Below are 18689 nucleotides of genomic sequence, written 5' to 3' on the forward strand. Positions count from 1 at the left end.
GACGCTCATTTTCAAAACAGATGACGTGATAATAATTAACGAATGTCAAGCGTTAATTTTCATCACTATGGCTTATTTGATGTAGAAATGAACGTCGAGCATCAGTATGAAAAAGCACCTTAAGTTGTAAAAAATTAGTCGATCATAATTAAGGACCACTTTCATCAAACTCCGATTAACTTAACAGGCCTAGTAACTTTGCAGGATTCCAACTAAAGCTGATGTCAGAGAAAAAATGCAGAGAGAAGTTATAAATATAGATTTATAATATTAACTTATGTAACAAGATTTCTCTCTGATAACTGTTTGTTAATAATCTATTTTTTTTGTGTTTAATGTAAAATTATAGTTAATTATAATTAGTGAAATATGTGAACTCTTCAGTTCACATTTTTTTCTCCGACAGCTTCAGTTGAAATCCTGCAAAGTTACTAGGCCTGCTAAGTTAATCGGATTCAGCTTGGTGAAAATAGCCCCAAATACAATTCAATATAGAGAAATTATCGATTGATTAATTTCCTACAATTAGCACCAAATCTATTTATCGACACTACGATTTTATTAACAGTGTCGAAACGTGAGTGTTCACGTCGAACGTAGTTCACATTAATTTATAAAATTGATGTTGGTGTCGCTAGTGTACGGTAGCTTTCGAGGCCATTGAAGGCCACGTGAAAAATGCCGGGATGATTTTTTGGAATAATTTCTCTCAGGTTTCTTTCAACTCTTGTTTTCATGTGTAAGAAAATAAAATTATGGTACGATATTTTCTTAGGTTTTCGTACATTGGTACTCAGTACAGGTATAATGCTAATTCTAATACAATAAGTCAATAGTCGAAAATCTTAAGTCTTAACCAGTTTTAACTTAAATAGGTGATTATGATTTTTTTGCATCTACCAGTTGTTAATTATATAGTGAATCGTTTAGCTCGATTAATGGGAAGGAATAAAGTCGATCAATCAATTTGGTCAATTTAAAAAAAATCGATTTTAGTCGTACAAGTTGGCTGTTAGCCGACTCCACCATGACTTAAGACTACCGACTACTGACTTATTGTAGAATCAGCTTTACACAATATTTATTTTTTAACGTATACACGAACTTATTGCTTGGATAGCATGAGCGTGTGCGAATGCGAGCGGCGTTTAACTGTGAGATTTATTACTTTGAATGTGATTTAGCGATAACTAAAGTTATATTCATTTGATGTGGTTAAATTTATATTTGTAAAACAAGTCTCTTCTCAGCAAAGTAGAAGTAACAAAATATTTTATTCTATTTTATAAATGTACCATTTAGGCACGACATTCACGAGTATATCTTGTTTTGCGTATGAAATTTGTATATCTTTTATTTCTTTTTACCATGTGATTCAACATTTTGTAAAGGGGTTTACAAAAGCAAAGTCCTGACAGTTTTATACGGGACACAGATTCTATCCAGGGTGCTTTAGAAACTGCTCTGCGAACCGTCACACCAAAAAGCCTAATTGTTCCATCATTATGTCTCTCTAGCAGGTAAACTGTTTATTATGTTTCATATTGCTTTTGTATTCTGTAATCGTTAATTAATATACTTAAGATCTTATAATATTTTATCTATTGTCAAAAATATTTTACATTTGATTTTATATAACTGATGATTATGTATGCATATGTGTGTGTGTGTGTGTGTGTGTGTGTAAATTTTAATTTGCATATTTTCTTGCTTCCTATATGTTTGTTGGAAAGATTAAATTATTTTATCATTGATCTTTTATGATATGAAGTGTATATTTTTGTAGAACAGATGCTGGAGTTCATGCTTTAGGCAATACTGCTCATGTAGAGCTCGAAAACAAATATAATACAGTATATAATTCTTCAGATGTAAAGAAATATGTAAATCGTTATTTTTCCAAATGTGGTCATACCATTAGGTAATTCTTAAAGAATCATTTTAGGCCTGATTGTCCCAATGTTATTTTAACTTTAAGCGAGACTTTCCCTCTCTGTCGATTTTAAGAAAAGAAAGAGAAAGTTTTAAGTTTTGCTTAAAATCAAAGTAATGTTGGTGCAATCGAGCTTTAAATGTTAACATTATTTATTAAAATAATCCTTTTCATAGGTTACTGGAATGTATACCTGTCACACAAGATTTTCATGTAAGAATTGCATGTAAATCTCGAACATATTTGTACAGATTTATGATACCTAAAATATGTGGAGAACAAAGGATATCTTTACCAGAAACAATACATACTTATCATTTTAGGTAATTATCTGAAGTAAAATTAATATCCTTTGTCCTGGGGATTGATTTTTTTGAAACGGAAAAATTTAAAAAATAACAATTTACTAGATATATTCATCAATAAAATATAAATATTCTAATAAATTCATTCATTTTTGTCATTTTTATCTTTCAAGATAAAATGAATTAACCCTTCGTTATGACATATCTTTCAGATCATACAACTTTGACATAGATAGAGCAAGACGTGGTATACAATTGTTTATGGGAACAAAAGATTTTACTACGTTTAGCGCGAAAGCAACAACAAATCGCAAAATCCAATATGTACGTGCTTTACAAGCTTTTACTTTGGAAGAGGCGCAACCTTTAATGCCTTTTGATCCACTGTCTAAAAATTTTATATACTTTCATTTCATATGCAAGGCAAGATCTTTCTTGTATAATCAGGTAATACTTTATTCGCAAATAAATACATTTTTGTATGTAAGAAAATTATAAGTACTACATTCTGTTCAGATCAGACGAATGATTGGTGCCCTAATTGCATTAGGAATGGGAAAAATAACAGAGAAAGATATCACTGTAATGTTACAAGTTCCTTCCCATCATAACTGGAATCCCCGTATTACACCTGTACCACCGAATGGCTTACATCTATTGAATGTAGAATATGATCTAGATGAATTAAGACGTTGTACCATATTATCAGAGGAAGAGCAAGAGGAGACATCGCAATTGGAGGAACTACAGTGGGAAGAAACAAGGACTGCAGTTGAAAGAATAGAAAACAAAAAATATATGTTACAAGATTATTAATTGTAAGAGTTGAAAAATATTATTTAATATATAAAATAGAATATAATCTATTGTATCATTTAGTAGATAATGATATTAATTCATAATCTTTTTTAACGAATGTATTTGACATCCTGATATCTAATACCAACATCTATATAATAAATACTTACTAATTTTTGCATGATGGATTTACGAGATCTTATCGCGAAAAAAAAATCGTCGTTAAAATCATGTAAAACAGTGATAACGGATCAGCTTGGCAACAAATATGAAATCGAACATGGTCAAGTGAAGAAATTAGAAAAAAGTCTGCCATTCGTTATAGATGAAAAACCTGATTTGCATGTAGCCAGTATAATACCAGGATTATATCTCAGTTCTCAAGATCCAGCTGTTTGCAATGATATATTAAAAAAGTATGAAATACGACATATTTTGAGTATAGGTGTCAACCTTTCCGAAAAATATGATGATATTCAGTATCATACCTGTGACTTGTTAGACTTACCGGAATCGAATATATTGCCATCGATAAAAAAATGTGTCAATGTTATATATACGAATCGTAAAGAAAATATTCTTGTGCATTGTAACGCTGGAGTTTCTCGTTCTGCCAGTATTGTTATCGCTTATTTAATGATTATTATGAAATTATCATATGACGAAGCTTACAATATAGTGAAAAGAGAAAGAAGTTGTATCAGACCTAATGATGGATTCGTGAAACAACTACGTAGTATTGAAAATACAACTTTTGTTTATGAAACATAATGTTCTAATATATGAATTTTTATGTACTTATTCTATATTGATAAATTATTTATCAGCACTTGACTAATTTTATATATTTCATAATGTTTATAATAAAATAAAATAGGAATTATTTTATTTTATACATATATATTTGTGATTTTGTGAGCTATTTTACTTAGAACTGAGATTTTGAAAGGACAGAAAAGAATGTATGCCATAGGAAATGGATAAATAGATCAATGAATGTAGTATATTGTTACAATATAATCCATGTGTTATAACATTATTTACTTATGTGTACAGAGAATATTGTTTTATATAATTACAATATATTTTATTATAACTCATTAGAAAATTATATTCATGCACAGCATCTATGAAATTCTTAGCCAAAACTAAGCATATTAAAATTTACTAATTCTGGCTTTTCCTTACATTTACCATGCATTGGAGATGACACGTAGGTCGCCGTACCAAGTAGATTTATAAAAATTACTGTAAATCTAAAAAATATAAGTGAATTTCTGTATACATGATAATCCTATTATTTCATTCACATAATAGTAGTGTATCAATGTACCGACATTGGTACCTATTACCTCTTTCTCTTTCTTCTATTACATATTACATATTGTATAGAATAATTATTATCAATATCTATATATGTGTGTACATGTGATGTGTATATATACAGGCTGTCCTAAAATCACTAGATGATACTTTAAGGACAGATAAAATATATCTATTTAATATTTTAATATTTTATTGCAAATATCGAAGCATCGATAGTTTCAAAATGACCATCCATTAAAAATGTGTTTTTCCGCAAATGAGATTCGAAAAATACAAAATAGCTTGTAAAAGACTTTTAATTCAAAACTATTACATTGAGAATTCGTGAGAGGAATCTTTAAGAGTATTTATCATCCAGTGATTTTCAGATATCCCAGATAAATACAATATATATGTATATATATATATATATATATATATATATATATATATATACATATATATATATATACATATACATTGTACTTTTTATTTATATGTATAATCTATTATTCACATTCCTCCAACAATTGAAATGAGCTGTCTCGAAGAAAATAGACAAGGCACTTGAACTGAATATCCTTTTCTTAGCTAGTTGGCCTCATAAATAGTAGAATGCAAAGACTTGCACATCAAACGGTGTACAAAATATTAAAGTAGAACGAATAAATAAAGCCGGCTATCGAAAGGAATTCGTGTATCGTTCACTATTCATAACATCATTCAACAGATTTAATTTGACCATTCTCTACAGAGTGCCGATTTCACGTATATCTTAGGCTGCGTTTCGTTGTACACATTAATGCGCTTGAGATATCATTTTATCTTTGTTCGCAAGTGTTAAAGGATAAATGATACATCATGCGCATTATGCATGCAACGGAACGTAGTCTTAATGAATAAGCGACGCGGGATCAAGGCCTTCTAAATATCGTGTTTCTTGAACATACAACATTGATTTCTTATAATGATTAAAAATAGTATAATAATTCATTTTGATGTTACAAGTACAAGAAAATGATTTCTATTTATTGAGAACAATGCAAATGTGAAGAAATGGCATAAAACACATTTTCCTGTTTCTATACAGCATCAAAAATTTCATTTACTGAAGATTATACTGGTTTCAATCTCCGATTACAAATCTTGTTATTTGGACATCATTATTAATAAGTATGCATTCAATGCATCGACAGATCTCTCATTTGTATTAAAATCATGGAGACGTAAGTCGAGTTGATAATAATTAATGTAATTAAAAATTGCGTAACCCCTCTAAGGAACAAACTTTTCCCTAGAAAGCCCCTACGTTTCCTCTTTTTTTTTTGATTCATGAAAATTTTATAATATAAATTTCAACAATCGTGATGTAGTTTAGAAACCACTTCACTTAAGTGGCACAAAATAACGAGAAAATGTGATATATGTACAAAAAAGATATAAATAAATTAACAAATTATTATGCTAAGATCAACGTATGACTGTTAGTGTCTATACGCAGTACAAAGATTATCTGTGAAAATAATATAATACACGAATAAATCGGCCAGTTTCTGCGGGAAGAAACTAACATACACAAAAATTTAATCGTAGAATACAAATCGTATTCACGGACAATTTGCATTTCTTAAGTAGAAAATACTATAGAATAATTCTACTTCGGAATTTTTGAGGATTTAGTCTTCTTCCGCAGAACGCTGATCCGATTATTTCCCACGAAGCCACAGTCTTAAGTACAACATATCTGTACCTGGAAAGCATATCATTAAAAATGAAAGCCACGAGATTAAATTGACGTACATGTGTACGTCCGACTGGATCGAGTGACATGGCGACAAACTCAAGACAACATGCATTACAGTTACAGATACATAGGACATCGGTATTATGAATTGTAAATATAAACATCGTCGTCAAATGTTGTGTGTAGTAAACCAGTGTCAGAGTCCAATAGAATGGCCAGGTCGTATGCAGCAACAACGTCAGTAATGGAACAGGGAACCACCCAACACAAGTGCATATGCAAGTGTAAGATGTGTTTCATGTGTGTATGTGTTATGTGTATGCTCATATGTATTTTACATACCGTTTGTCAGAGGAAAGTTACCTTACATCTCGTTAGCTTATTAGATTTCATCAATTGGTTTTTAGTGTGATTTTTTCAGATTTATAGTTTAACGCTTAATTCCCCAAGGGCCGTCTGGAGTTACAACGGGTACATGAGAGTAACCAGCGAATTGCGGGAATTCTTCTACACTAGCTGTATTCGGTGCGCTTTGAGGCTGTTGTTGCTGTTCCCATGGTCCGCCTTTCACGATGAAGCCAGTATCATTCTCACTGCCACCGATGTTGTTACCGTCATCACGTTGAGGCGAACGCAAACTTTCACGATATTCGTTTTCTATCACATCTTGCATCTGCCATTGTATTTTTTTGTCAATTATAGTTTTAAAATTCTTACATTATAAATAGCTTTAAGCAAATGTTACTTACGTATTCCTCCTCTAGATTCAGTAAACGTTCCCTCGCTTCGGCTACTTTGTCTTCCGCTCCCACGATAGTTACGATATTGGGGTCAGCATCGGTTTTTCTCGGAAACTTTATGTCAACTTTAAATTCCTCCATTATTTTACGGATATTTCTACCTTTTGCACCGATTAAACGCGAATGAACTGCAGCGTGTATCTGCACTTCCTCTTTTGTTAAACCATTCTAACAAGTATAAGAGAATAAGAGAAAGTAATAAATTGTATTAAATAAAATCCTTAGTATAAAATATTTTGGAGGACACAAAGAAGTATATATATATATATATATATATATATATATATAAATTATAATACTTTATTTCTATAGGGGTGGATATTTTTATAGAAATATTTATATAAAAACTGATTTACCAATTCATTGACAATCTTCATGATATCATCTCGTGCACTGAATGCATTCTTCTCATATCCCATTATTGTAATAATATGTTCTTCGGAATCACCCTTGCGCGGAAAGATAATTTGAACATCGTGATCACTACGAATTTTACTGATCACCGCTCCTTTTCGCCCAATAATTTTTGGATGATATTCCGGATCAACTTCAAGCTAATTGAATAAATGTGAATTATGTAATAACGAGATAACATTTGATGTGTTATTATTTATATTATTTATTTTTCTTTAAAAAATATTCGACGTCTTTTTTTCAAAATATTCTAAATTTTAATTTATTGGAAAATCAACCATGAATTAATAATGAACTTACTTTTAATTCAAACGATTTTAATGCTCGATCTTCTCGTTCGGCTTTCAAAGCCTCGCATTTTTCAAGGATAGCTTCCTTGGCACTTTGAACGCAGGATGGTGTTCCAGAAATCTAAGAAATAGATAAAAGATAAGTATATGAGATAAATATTTATATTATTACTCCAATAATCAATGTATAACAAAGTTACTTTGATGTAATCCAACTTTTCCTCCGCTGGAGAAAGCATGATGTGTACGTCATATGTATTCATTAATTCACGCACATCTTTACCTTTCTGGCCAATTATCGAACGATGGAAATCAAATGGAACATCAACCTAAATGCAAAGGGAAAAAAATCTTGCTTAAGACTAGTTCTATAATTGAGGGCACATTAGTACAAGAATATTAACTTGAATCGTGATAGGGACGAGATCGAGTAAAGCTTGCTTAGCAGCAGCAACGTTTTCAGGTTGACCGGTAATACGAATTATATCGCAAGCTGGAATAGTTTCCACACCTTCTCCATTTTCACCGTTAACTTGTTCCACTTTTTGCTCATCTAGAATAATGCAAAATAAAAGTTTTTACTGATTCAATAAAATTAACAATTTGTGATGAATATATTTGCATAAGAGATGATGAAAACAGTATACTAACCGTATATGTCGCGATCGGGGAATTTAATTTGCACATCATATTCAGATGTTATGTTTTGCACTTTGCGACCCTTTGCACCCATTACTGTACGATGATGTCTTTGCGGTATTACGCATTCCACCGTTACCATAGATTCCTAATTGAAAAAAAAAAACAATAGTAAACATACATGCTTGATGATACATTCGGTGTTCGTTCTACAAACTTACTAGTTCCTGAACGATTTCTCGCATTCGTTGTTTTGCCGCTTCTATGCACTCATGCGAGCCTTTTAAACTAACGCGATCACTATCGACGCCTGCCCGAGGGAATGAAATCTGCACACCACCGCATTCGTCAGCAATTCGATGCAGTACACCGCCTCTTCGTGCTACAAAATGTCTGTGATGCTTAGGATCGATACGAATTTCGCCCTCGATAATATTGTCCTGTAAATATGTTAAAAAAGATTTCAGAGATATAATCTATATTTACATGAATTATTCGAAAATAACGATTCTCATACAATCTCTTTAATCGTAGCTTCTAAATCGGCTTTAGCCTTCTCAACTGCTTCTTTCTTTCCCATAATTGTAATCACTTCCTTATCTTGATCTTCCTCTGTCGGGAACATAATTCGTGCACCTGTGGATTCTCTTATCTATAAACAAAAAAGAATTTATGTAAAAATTTACTTCCCAAATCAAATCTGGAAATACACTATACTGAATTCGTGCACTCTACCTTTTTGATGTTGGCACCATTCTTTCCAATAAGGAATTTATGATGTTGAACTTTGGCACGTACTTCAGCCGAGAAACTAGATAATTGCTTTTCATTGCTTAGTTCTAAAAGCTGCGCTTTTGCTTTCTCCACATCGTCTTTTGGACCTCTGATGCAAACCTATGTGTACATACAAGGGTATACATTTATCCGTAACAATTACAATTTGATCAAAAATTTTTTTTCTCTTTTACCTTATCACTTCTACTTTCTGCCGTAGGGAATTTGATCGTAACACCTCCGCAATCTTCCATAATAGAATGTATCAATTTACCTCCGGTACCAATAAGAGAATTGTAAAACTTTGGTGGTATAGTGATCTCTTCGGTAACGATATTAGCCTAGTGCGATAAATATTTATGTATTCACAGAAATCTCTTAATTATTTACACTTATTATATATAGAACATTAACAAATTACCAATTCATTTTGAATCTTTTGTATCATTTCTTTCGCTTTTTCCACATTTTCCTTTTTTCCAGTGATAGTTATAACATCACTCTTCTCACCTTCTGCAGGCAAATCAATTTTTGTTTGCGTTTCTTCCCTAATCTGTATCACATAATTCATAATAAATAAGATTAAAGTCATAATAAATGCAATTAGTAAAAAAAAATAAAATAAAAAAAAAAATAAACCTGATACAAACCTTACGGATGTTAACACCGCCTTTTCCAATAACAAACTTATGAAACTGTTTAAAAATAGGTACTTCCAATACATGATTGCTTTCGTTAAGTTCTTTTACCAACTTCATTAGATGTTTATGGCACTTATCTACGTCTTCTTTAGGTCCTCTAATTTTCACTATGTCTCCTTTTTCGCCTGAAAAAAATTGATCAGCTGATAAAAATTGTAAACAATGTTAGAACGATATAAATGCTTTATTGTGATATTATAAACTAATACAGTATAAAATTATGTATATAAATTATTTACCTGGTCCAGGTATAACAATTTGTACTTGATTAAATTTATCTCTAATTTCTTTGATATTATCTCCTTTATTTCCAATTATGTTACGATAATATCTGTGATCTATAATCACATCCTTTTCTTTCTCATTTTCTAGTTTTTTAACCATTTCTACAAGTTCCTATTTTTTATAAAATAAAAACATTAATATTTTTTTCACATATTTTTAATAACGATATTTGATACTAATTAAAAATATATACCGTTTGAGCTTTTGATACCCCAGCATGATTACCTTCAATACGGATAACGTTACTGCCATCATTTTCAGAAATACTAATCACTACACCTGTTCCTTCCTTAACACGATTCACTTTAATAAAAGCAGAATAAATTTAATACAAACTCAGACATTCTTCTTTGCATTACAAGATATTATTAAAAATTGCAACGATATTAAATACTTACCATTACATCCATTTTTCCCAATGATATGTTTGTAGAATCTTGGGTCAACATTTAATTCTGTGAAAGTAAGCTTTGATATAAGATCGTTGGCCATAAGCTGCAACTCGTTTTGTGCTTTTTCTACTTCTTCAGGTGGGCCTTCTATCTTGATTTTATCTTCTTTTCCAGTAAATTCTACGTTTACTTTTGGCATTTCTTGAGTAATTTTTTTGATGTTTACACCTTTGCGTCCAATGATGTATTTATGTATCCATACCGGAGCTTCCACCACAGCAGTGCGAACACTATTTGCCTTTTCATATACCTTGTTAAGCGCTATATAAATGAGAATATAAATAAATGTGCAATAATTAATATGTTATCTAAAGATATAATATTTAAAAACTAATTAATAATTTTTTAAATTGCTTACCCTGGCCGAGCTTCTCTTGGGGTCCTCTAAGAGTTATGGTACCAGTTGCCGAGTCAGGTGCAGGCATTTCTACGCTCACTCCAGTTGTTTGTAATATTTCCGCTATAGTGCTACCACGAGGTCCAATTACATATTTATGCTGAGATTTGGGAACTTCTACAGATACTGTAGTACATCTTTTTGCCTGAATTAAAAATTTACACATATATATATATATATATATATATATATATATATATATATATATATTAGGTGTTGGAATTAATTCGTAGCGTTTTTTAAATGAAAGAATGTTATTTATTTCACATGAGCATTAAAAAATACATTAATGAAAGTACTTCCCATCACTTTCTACTACTTTTGACCATCTTTCGGGCAGTGAATGAATACCGCGTCGGAAGAACTGTTCATCTTTAGATGAAATCCAGGAATCGAACCATTTTGTACAATCTTCGTAAGATGTGAACTTCTGCTCGCACAAGCTATGAGCTAATGATCGAAACAAGTGGTAGTCGCTAGGTGCAATATCAGGAGAATACGGCGGGTGCGGTAGCACTTCCCATTTAAGTGTTTCCAGGTATGTTTTTACCGGTTTTGCAACGTGTGGGCGAGCATTGTCGTGCAGCAAGATGACTTTATCGTGTCTTTCGAAGTATTCCGACCGTTTTTGCTTCAATGCACGGCTCAAGCGCATCAGTTGCCGTCGGTAGAGATCTCCAGTAACGGTTTCATGCGGTTTTAGCAGTTCGTAGTATATGACACCCTTCTGATCCCACCAAATACAGAGCAGGAGCTTTGAGCCATGGATATTGGGCTTTGCCACTGATGTTGATGGTTCGCCGGGCGCCATGACTTTCTGCGCTTTGGATTGTCATAATGGATCCACTTTTCGTCACCGGTAACAATCCGATGCAAAAAACCTTTTCTTTTCTGCCGTTGAAGCAGCAGTTCGCACGTGAGAAAACGTCTCTCAATATCCCTTGGTTTCAATTCATATGGGACCCAATGTCCTTCCTTCTGGATCATGCCCAAACTTTTAAGACGTTTTCCTATTGTTGAGAAGTCAACTTCCAATGACGTAGATAATTCTTTAAGTGTTTGACATGAGTTTTCATTGAGCAGTGCCTGCAAATCGTTATCTTCAAATTTTTTCGGCTGACCAGGTCGCTCCTTGTCATCCAAGTCGAAATCACCAGCTTTAAAACGTGCAAACCACTTCCTACACGTTTGCTCAGCCAGAGCATGTTCACTATACATATCCACTAAAATACGATGAGCTTCAGCTGCACTTTTGTTCATATTAAAGTAATGAAGCAAAACTCCCCGCAAAAACACTTTATCTGGCACAAATTTTGACATATTCAATGAATTATACAGTATTGTTATTTATGATTTCAAGAAAGGTTATGTACGGCAAATGACGTCCTATGATAGATGTTTACAATGTATACAGAACTATAGGTAACAACGAAATAGTGTACTGCTTGTGCCATCTCTTGTAAAACGCTACGAATTAATTCCAACACCTAATATATATATATATATTACTTATGTGCTAATAAAATTATATAAAATAGTTTTATTAACTTACCATATCTTTGTAAATACTATCGATCTTTTGTTTTGCAGCCAAGACTCCTTCCTTCTCACCAGCGATAGTTATTTCATCCTGCTGTACTGATGCAGGAGGAATATTGATGCGAGCACCAGTTTCTGCCATCATAGCATTGAGATTTTCATTATGTGCACCGTATATAAATGGATGATATATTTTTGGCACAGTTATCCTTTCAAAAGCCTTCCTAGACTGCAATATTTATGACAAAATTTATTGTATATGCTATCTTGCAACAAGTGCAATTATAGATAGAATAATCATATCTGTGTATAGTAATTTATTATTTAAAAAATTACCTGTTCATCAGAAATAACTCTAATTTCATGTTCAGCCTTTTCAATGCCTTCCTTTGTTCCTGTAATTGTTATTATATCTGATTGATCTTGGACACCAGGTACATTAATTTTTGTAGCAGTTTTCTGCTCTAGATCTTTTAGCCTCTGCCCTTGCTTTCCAAGAATCCAACGATGATGATCCTTAGGAATACTAATCTGCTTACTTGCCTATAAAAAATTGATGAAAATATAGAATAATTTATGTATATTTAAGGAAGATTGCAAGATTGTAATAAAAAATAGTAAGTTAAAATATCGAAATCATTCTATTTAATAATACATACAAAGTATATATTTGTAAAATAATAAGTTATGCACGTATATCTCTTAATTGAGAATTACCTGAGTTTGAAACGTTGTCAAAATACGCCGTTTAGCTTCTAAAACCTGATTTTGCTTTCCAGTTATAAGAAACGTTAGAGATTGATCTTTAGATGATGCAATTTCGATAATAGTGCTTGTCTCTTTCATAATAGTTTTACATGTACGAATAGATTCACGTTCGCCAAATTTATCACTATGATCAAACTTGCGTTCTTCCCCTGGTACGCGGAACATCTACATGAAAATAGAAAAAATATGTAAAAGAATAAATACTTTTTCAACAGTACAGTAAAATGTAATTTTAATTTTTTTAAATTACAAATTCATGTGCATATCTTTAATTATAACAAATTGTTGCAATACATTAGTAAAAACAAAATAAATAAATTCTAAAGTTAAAATGATAGAAAAAATATTAACATCACATTTGACTATGTTGTGAGTTAATCTCATAAGGTAAACACATAATATTGGCATTTTTTCTATCACTTTAATTTTAGATTGCTCAATTTTTTTTTAAAAGTAGTTAATCCACCCCTGCAGCAAGTCCTTCATTAAAAAAAAATCTATATATTTAACAAGTCGTGTAAGAAATAAATTCTTATAAATTTTTACCTGTGTAATAGTAATACGACCAAGTTGTAAGTTGTTACTTATGGAAAATATGTTTAACGGTCCAGAATTGGAGCTAGATGATTCGGGGAGGACAGGGAATGTCTCGTCGTAAGTAGGTGGCTCATAGGCCGTTCCCTCTTCCATTACTGATTGCTGCTGCATTTTTCGGATGTCCTGTTTCGTGCCAAGTCCTTACAGTAGCACTATAATATAAATCAGAAATATTCTACCTTTCTGACAATCTTTTTATAAATATATGATAACATACATATACATATAAAATATAAATAAATGTAATTATTATTTTTAATTATTAATACAAATAATTCATATAATATCAATAATAATATAAAAATTAATGAACTAACAAAAATAGCAAAATTTATATATATATATATATATATTTTAATACACGCGTGTTTCATATATCCATACATACATACATTTTTTTATTGCAAAGTAAATAAAAAAAAATACAGGGAGCATCTTGACAACACATACATTTGCACATACAAATGTGCACGCATTTACATAAAAATTTCATTTTACTTAAATTCCAGATTATATTATACTACTTATTACATGGCGATACTTTAAATTAACTTTGCGACGAAAAAGATAAATTATCTGCTGGGACGTCGATAGTTAATACCGATGATAAATTTTTTCCTGGATAACCCGAATAATCGCGAGGGGACGTATCCGGGCATTTTCACAAAGGTCGATTGAATCGCGATAGAATTTCGCAACAGTATATTTTTTTTCTCGCATTCGGCATAAATTCTTTCAAGGCGACCCGGATTTTGCGGAAACGATAGATATCAACTCGTGCCGCGCGAGGCGTGCGTAGCTAAAGGGATGATATCTTTTCCAAAGCCGAAAGACAGAATTTTGCAACCCGGAGGAGCATCGTGGCCGAGAATCAGACAAACAGATGCACGCCAAGTGCACGTCAATGACCAATGGCTGAGATTTGAGACCACCATATGGAATGGAGCGTTAACTTGACACGTCACGAGATCGCTAACCTCTCGCGTTGGGGGCCAACATCTGCACGTTGTGGCGAGAAGAAGGGCCGAAAGAGAAAATGCGAGATGAAGGGAAATGACGGGACGGAATGAAAAATGATGCCAAGAAACGAGGAACGGCCCAAGTGGCACCGGGAAAGATGGTAAGGTAAGAAAAGAAGACACGCACGCTCTCCTCTCCGCACACAACACGGACAGCAGATTCTTCAAGTTGCTACTTACTCTACCGTAATAAAGAAATCCGGCCAAGTAATAAATGCCTATTACGTAGCCAGTTTAACGATGATTTGCCTGAAACAGTACAACGTCGGTTACGAGGAGCGAGCGGCGCACTTCGGGCCACGAGATCTAATTAAATTAACGTGGAGCGAAATTATCGCCCCATTACCGCGAGACACACAACTCTCCTTACCGGTAACGCAAAGTGAAATGAGACGGAGGACCGTCGGACGACCGAAAGTCACCACTACGATCCTGAAGGATGTGATAGGCTTGCGGGGCTAAGGGCTTGCGTCACTACGGGATACCAATGTCGCGTTCACAAATTACCACGTGGTCATACTTACCATATGATTGGAAATTGCGAATATGCACGTAGAATACTTTCCAATGAAAATACGAACACGCAGATGTAACGTCGTACGATTGGTTATCGACTAGGAAAACTTCCAGGACTTCAGGAATGTGCTATAGGTACAGAAAAAAACAACATAAACCAAATCCGTTTCATAGCACAAATTGGATTCATCCGATTTTTTCGACCTATATAGTCGAGAGGATTGAATCGGTCATTCAAGAGTTATATTTTTACAATGATAACAAATTTATAAATGGCATTTTCCAGTAGAAGACACAAATGTCGTTCTCTCTTTGTTATTCATTGAATGTCAAGAAGGATGGAATGTTTAGTGTCTCCTAAATAGAAATCAATCTGTGTCATCTGTGTCTTTTACTGGAAAGTATCCAAATTATAGCAAATTCTATCCCTGCTCTAGATTAGTGTATACTAATAGTCGCTTGATATGAAATTGGAAAAGTTAAATGTAAAAGTATATAAATATTTTAAATCATAATATTGTTATGTATATACATATATGTACAATAAGTTGATTGTATTATATGACTGCATTTATTTTACAAAGTAACTTTTTTAATATATATTAATTCAATGTAATTTGAGCGACCAAATTTGCCCCTTTACCCTTTTTTTTACTTTCGTATGACTTTGCGCTAAAGCTCGTATCAGATTACACATTAGAGATTAAAGCCCGTATCAGAACTACGTTTCTGCTGTCGCCACCGCTTGCCAGTGAAATCAGTAGTGCCGTTTAACAGATCGGCCTCTACTCCACTTTCCAATTAATTTCATTTCTCGGTAGATTGGAAATCCAAGGAGGATTAAAAAAGGAAGAATTTCTTTTCCTAGAACAATCGGAGACCTCGCCAATAAAGCGGTCAAGATCCAAACATCCCACCACACTTCCGTCAAAACTTTCTCTCTAAACGCCAAGCTTGTCAAGTCAAGTCAACACGACGGTTCTGCACAGATTATGCATTAACTCGTCGATTGGCATCACGACGGTACCTGCTGACTGTATCAATCCTGAACAACGATTAATAATGTGGTCATCCCAAAAGCAGATGACATGACACTTGTGCACACAGTGATGAAGAACTGCGATATTAATCGCTGTGTGCCGTTTGCGAAAACAAAAAATGTTCGTCCGAGATCCCTGTGGCATTGTATGCATTATCGTCACCTATGTGGCGGTATTCTACGCTGACTATGTTGTGGTACGATGGATCGTGTTACACACTATGCAAGACAGGTTGGTATAACACACGTTTGTTAACAAAAATTATCGATATTAAGTTATTAACATTAAGTTATTAATATCGAATTTTTCACATTTTACGTGACATCTCACATTTATTTTTTTATTACAGTCTTTCTAATTTATTACTTTCTTCTTGAAAAACATATTCAGCAATATTATCTTCTTGTTCTCAGCTTATGGTGTCCGTTCCATATAATAGCATTTAATACTGTTGTACTTCTTCTTCTGATGGCACATTTGAAAGCTGTCTGCAGTGATCCAGGTATAGTACCCTTACCACAAAGTAGAATGGACTTTTCCGATATTCATGTCTCCGGAGGAAGTGACGATCATGAAAGTGATGAGAAGGATGATTGGACAGTGTGTACTAGATGTGAAACATATAGACCACCTAGAGCACATCACTGTAGAATTTGTAAACGTTGTATCAGAAAAATGGATCATCATTGTCCATGGTAACTATATGAGCTGTACGGAAAATAATAGCAATATATTAAAAAATCAATATAATAATTTTAATTTATTTTTTTAATTAATTTTATTGTATTTAAATGATTAATGTTCCATGTTCATTTATTAAAGTCTTAACTATTCTTATTTAAGGATCAATAACTGCGTTGGTGAGAGGAATCAAAAGTACTTCATACAGTTTCTAGTCTACGTTGGTGCATTAGCTATCTACGCTATTATTTTAGTCATTACGTCTTGGATTTATGACTGCCCACAGTGCAATAACGATATTGCAGTCAAACAAAATCGCATGTATGTACTTACATTCTCATGAAGAAATTTATGATAACTGAAATACTAACGTTGAATACTTATTGCAGTTTACATTGTGTAACATTAGTTTTGGAATCGGGGTTATTTGGTATGTTTGTCATAGCAATTCTAATTGATCAATTCCAAGCGATCCTAGGCGATGAAACTGCCGTGGAGCGCGTCCAAGGTATACAGCAACGCTATCACAAGAATACACCACGAACGTTTACGCTGTTGTCTCAAGTATGTGGAAAGAGCCATCCAATATTTTGGCTACTACCTTGCCACAATCCACCGCGTTACTCTTTCAGAAAGGACGCATATTTAATCGATCACGAAGTTTGAGATCGTATACGAAACGAGTGTATTACATGTCTGCACATACACGGTATTTTTTGTATTATTTTTTTATATTATATATAACAGTGTATTAGAGTAATTCATTCCTTGGATTAGTACTTTAACATGTCTTTGTACGAATTATTAACATAACATAGAATTCAGATTTGTAGCTATAACGTTTCTACAGCGTGAAAATTATATATATAATAAACACTCATTCTCATAATATATTAAGATGATTAATAATTAGAGTAAAAATGCTCGTATATTTTCTTAAAGAATTACAACAATGTCATGGCTATTTCGAGCTATAATTAAATTAATTATATTATATTAATTAACTTTAAATTAATATAATCAACAAATATTTCGGCTTACAAAGCTTTCTTCAGTGTTAAAACGCAGAAATATTATCTTAAATTAACAAACTGAATAAATAACGAAATGAAAATTTAAAAAAACCATCTGTGATAAAGTGTCAATATATAAAGAATTCAGCATCCTCTTTCCAACGAATAGATGTATTTTGAGATACAGAAGATCCTAGATAAAATTTCTTAATTAAAACATCGTTTTCGAAATATGGATTCTCATCAAAGTAAAAATTAATCCTATAGCCAGATTTGATATCTTCGATTTCTTCAACTTCTGATTTGTTTAAGAATCTCAATGCATCTTCCTCGTCTTTTTTTAATATTTCTGCTATTTCTTTGTTGTTTACAAAAGCGGTGATCCAGAAGTTGGGTAGTCTCTTGATGTTACGCTTTTGGAAGTAGGGCTTGCGTAGCTTGTTATACTTCTTCTCGACCTCGAGGATCTCGTCACTGGCCTTCTGTATCTTGACGTCGTAATCGCGGGCGTCCCCCTCGCTCGAACCTGAATCTTCCTCCTTGATCTTCTTGTTTGACGACGACGTGATTAAACACGCGCTCTCGCCACCACGTCGCACTCTGTTCTGTTTATTTCCCATATGCCGTACGTGGTGTCGCCGCGTAAGAAATAGCAGAAATATTAGAAGACGAAGAAGTT

At 32.9% G+C, this 18689-nt stretch overlaps 5 protein-coding genes across 11 annotated transcripts; 3 read left to right on the forward strand and 2 right to left on the reverse strand.

The window, feature by feature from the left end:
- Positions 1-307: 307 nt before the first annotated feature.
- Positions 308-3124, forward strand: LOC105147621 (uncharacterized). Of its 5 annotated transcripts, none has more exons than XM_087405917.1 (6): positions 308-739; positions 1392-1520; positions 1787-1921; positions 2110-2256; positions 2451-2685; positions 2755-3124. In XM_087405917.1, the coding sequence occupies exons 1-6, from the start codon at positions 687-689 to the stop codon at positions 3052-3054; spliced, it is 999 nt and encodes a 332-aa protein (XP_087262043.1). In that variant the 5' UTR covers positions 308-686; the 3' UTR covers positions 3055-3124. The 5 variants fall into 5 exon arrangements, with proteins under 5 accessions (XP_087262043.1, XP_087262046.1, XP_087262045.1 ...); XM_087405919.1 differs by having other exon boundaries at positions 311-758; XM_087405918.1 differs by having other exon boundaries at positions 312-802.
- A 92-nt stretch (positions 3125-3216) lies between these two features.
- Positions 3217-4320, forward strand: LOC105147540 (dual specificity protein phosphatase 19). Its single transcript, XM_011058629.2, has one exon. The coding sequence runs from the start codon at positions 3217-3219 to the stop codon at positions 3805-3807; it is 591 nt and encodes a 196-aa protein (XP_011056931.1). The 3' UTR covers positions 3808-4320.
- A 1331-nt stretch (positions 4321-5651) lies between these two features.
- Positions 5652-15253, reverse strand: Dp1 (satellite-binding protein 1 Dp1). 3 transcript variants are annotated; one of them, XM_011058630.2, is made up of 23 exons: positions 15131-15253; positions 14941-15009; positions 13691-13893; positions 13094-13309; positions 12713-12919; positions 12390-12605; positions 10799-10982; positions 10387-10701; positions 10182-10291; positions 9943-10099; positions 9653-9828; positions 9424-9555; positions 9197-9343; positions 8964-9122; positions 8746-8880; positions 8450-8668; positions 8241-8376; positions 7994-8142; positions 7790-7918; positions 7600-7710; positions 7242-7439; positions 6835-7053; positions 5652-6758 (listed from the first exon to the last, which is right to left on the reverse strand). In XM_011058630.2, the coding sequence occupies exons 3-23, from the start codon at positions 13850-13852 to the stop codon at positions 6516-6518; spliced, it is 3720 nt and encodes a 1239-aa protein (XP_011056932.1). In that variant the 5' UTR covers positions 13853-13893; positions 14941-15009; positions 15131-15253; the 3' UTR covers positions 5652-6515. The 3 variants fall into 3 exon arrangements, with proteins under 3 accessions (XP_011056932.1, XP_011056933.1, XP_087262023.1); XM_011058631.2 differs by lacking the exon at positions 14941-15009 and having other exon boundaries at positions 15131-15240; XM_087405897.1 differs by lacking the exon at positions 15131-15253 and having other exon boundaries at positions 14941-15124.
- Positions 15254-15463: 210 nt separating this feature from the next.
- Positions 15464-17888, forward strand: Dnz1 (DNZDHHC/NEW1 zinc finger protein 11). The gene is made up of 4 exons (XM_011058628.2): positions 15464-16547; positions 16730-17011; positions 17160-17318; positions 17387-17888. Exons 1-4 carry the CDS (start codon positions 16435-16437, stop codon positions 17661-17663), a joined length of 831 nt encoding a protein of 276 aa, XP_011056930.1. The 5' UTR covers positions 15464-16434; the 3' UTR covers positions 17664-17888.
- Positions 17889-18138: 250 nt separating this feature from the next.
- LOC105147619 (protein SET) lies at positions 18139-18630 on the reverse strand. The gene has a single exon (XM_011058766.1). It carries the CDS (start codon positions 18628-18630, stop codon positions 18139-18141), a length of 492 nt encoding a protein of 163 aa, XP_011057068.1.
- Positions 18631-18689: the final 59 nt, after the last annotated feature.

The sequence above is a fragment of the Acromyrmex echinatior genome, chromosome 4, assembly GCF_024713525.1.
Source record: "Acromyrmex echinatior isolate Ae372 chromosome 4, ASM2471352v2, whole genome shotgun sequence".
Classification (NCBI taxonomy): Eukaryota; Metazoa; Arthropoda; class Insecta; order Hymenoptera; family Formicidae; genus Acromyrmex; species Acromyrmex echinatior.